The sequence below is a fragment of the Tupaia chinensis genome, unplaced genomic scaffold (assembly GCF_000334495.1).
Source record: "Tupaia chinensis unplaced genomic scaffold, TupChi_1.0 Scaffold149964_1, whole genome shotgun sequence".
Classification (NCBI taxonomy): domain Eukaryota; kingdom Metazoa; phylum Chordata; class Mammalia; order Scandentia; family Tupaiidae; genus Tupaia; species Tupaia belangeri.
In genome coordinates, this window is record NW_006209805.1 from 950,190 (window position 1) to 952,382 (window position 2,193).

The 2,193-nt window shown below is 65.2% G+C and overlaps 1 protein-coding gene across 1 annotated transcript in view; it reads left to right on the plus strand.

Moving 5' to 3' along the window:
• DAZAP1 (DAZ associated protein 1) overlaps positions 1–2,193 on the plus strand; it is a gene marked incomplete at its 5' end in the record, with an annotated part of 34,729 nt that overhangs the window by 6,594 nt on the left and 25,942 nt on the right. Inside the window, 1 exon segment of the mRNA XM_014585472.2 lies at positions 1,732–1,885. Coding sequence (XP_014440958.1) covers positions 1,732–1,885 — 154 coding nt within the window.

The window sequence follows — 2,193 nt, forward strand, 5'->3', positions numbered from 1 at the left end:
GAGACCGCAGCGTTGCCTCAGGCTTGGTCTCAGTGACCACTCCTTCAGATGTCCGTCCCCTGCCCCGTCCCCTCGGGCCTGTGCCGTGCTGTGTTGAGCAGCGGGCCTCTGAGCACCGAGCTCGCTCCCGCCCAGAGCCACGAGAAACATCCTGAAGGATTGGTCGTTTCGATTGGGTCACTTACTGTGAAACTCGGTACCGACCACACGCTCTCGATAGTACTCACCCACGCAGTCAAGTGACCTCCGGTTGTCCCATCTTCATACTGTGTTGCCGCCCTCAGACGTGGCCGGGTCGGCTCCGAGGAGCCGGGGGACTTGGCAGTGCCTTCCTGAGGGCCAGCACAGCCGAGGGCCCGCGTCCCGCCACCCCATCTGGGTCCTCCGCGGCCACCCCGGCCTTGACCAGGCAGACGGGGCCCCTTCTGTCCCTTTGAGTGCTGTGGGGGACCGCCAGCCGTGGGCTCCTCGCCGGATGCCAGGAGCAGGGCACGTGCAGGTACAGCCCCCGCTACAACAGTCGCTGCCCTGCCGCGCGTCGTGTGACCGCGAGGGCACGCGGGCAGTTCGGGGCAGCCTCCCCGGGCCCCTCGGAGCTGGAGCCTGTCTCAGGGCCCAGCATGTCTGTCGCCGACCGTCATTGGTCCCGGCCAGGTCCCCTGCTAGTGAAGGACTCTGGCCTCCCTGTAACGAAGACGCCTGTAGGAGAGAGCCCGAAGGCTGCTCTGCTCTGTCGGCGGGATGGAGCCCCAGGACAGCGTGTGGAGACTCTATCACTTGAGTTGTTCGAACGGGTCCCTCGGCCCTGCTGTCCTCACCTTGAGCTCGTGGGGTGTTCCTGTCAGGCGGGGCAGAGCGTCCTGGTGCACTGGGCGGGCGGGGCTCCGGGCAGGAGGGCGTAGCGTGTGGCTCCTAGCCCGGGAGCATTTCCCGTAAAGCCGGGAGAGCTCCGGGTGTCGGCGGCGTCTGCCCTTAGCCAAGGAGGGCCCCGGGAGTGAGCAGGGCAGGCCGGTGGCCCGGCGACGCCCGGCCCAGTGCAGTCCAGTCCGGCCCTCCGCGAGGGCCCAGCCACAGCGCTAACACAGTATGAAGATTGTCACTGATTCCAATGTCATTTTATTGCATGTCTGTTTACTTTTTGTTAGATGTAACGTAAGACCCTTACACAACCATGCCCTCTGACATTACTTTGAGTTAATTGAGATTCTTTAAGCGTTAGCCTGGGGAAGGTAAGTCTCTATCTTCCATTAGACATTTTAAGTAGCGCCTAAGTAAAGCCACTGTGTTTCTCAGGTATGAGCTGCCGGTGCGGGGCGGGCTCCGAGCTGCCCCCGCGGAGGTGCCCTCCGCCGCGGCGTGGCCGGGGGTGGGGGGCAGGCTGGGAAGACCCCGGCCCCTTTTTCTCCCCGGGTTTTCCAGAGGCCATTGAAGGGAAGCGTTGCCATTTTAACTGGAGCGGGACCCCTCGGCCGGCTCGAGGCCCCGGGGTGGGGCTCAGCCCGCCGCAGGGGCAGGGGTGCAGGGGTCTCCAGCTGCATCTGTTGTACCTGAGAAACATTTTTTAAAGATTTTTTTAAGAAAAAAGCTACTACTGGCCTAAGTAAGGTTATAGTTAAGTACTTAGTCTTAAGGCGTAAGCTGCTAAGCGTAGCCATAAGCTACCCGCGGGCGTGTCTGAAGGGAAGGGGTGCTGGGCACAGCCGCGCCCTGAGCTGGGGCTTGTTTGTTCAGGTGGAGGTTAAGCGGGCAGAGCCTCGGGACAGTAAGAGCCAAGCTCCAGGACAGCCGGGTGCCAGCCAGTGGGGCAGCCGGGTCGTGCCCAGTGCTGCCAACGGCTGGGCAGGCCAGCCCCCGCCCACGTGGCAGCAAGGATACGGCCCCCAAGGTAAGTGGGAGGCGCGGCCGGGAGGGCCCGGGGCGGGGCGCCAGCTGGACACGCGGCGGGGCCTGGCCTCCCAGGGGCCGAGTGCCGACGCAGGGGTCCCAGGGCACCTGGTGCCCGCACGCATCCCGTCCCTCTTGGACCCACAGCGGTGCCAGGCTCGGCGGAGGTACCTGGCAGCCTCGGGCAGGCGAGCCCGGCCAGTGCCGGCCACCCACCCGCCCTGGCGCCCAGGTGCCGTGACCTGCGGGTGAGTCGTCACCTGCCGTCGCGTGTGCACGTCCTCCGGGGCCAGGGCAGCCCCCGTCTGC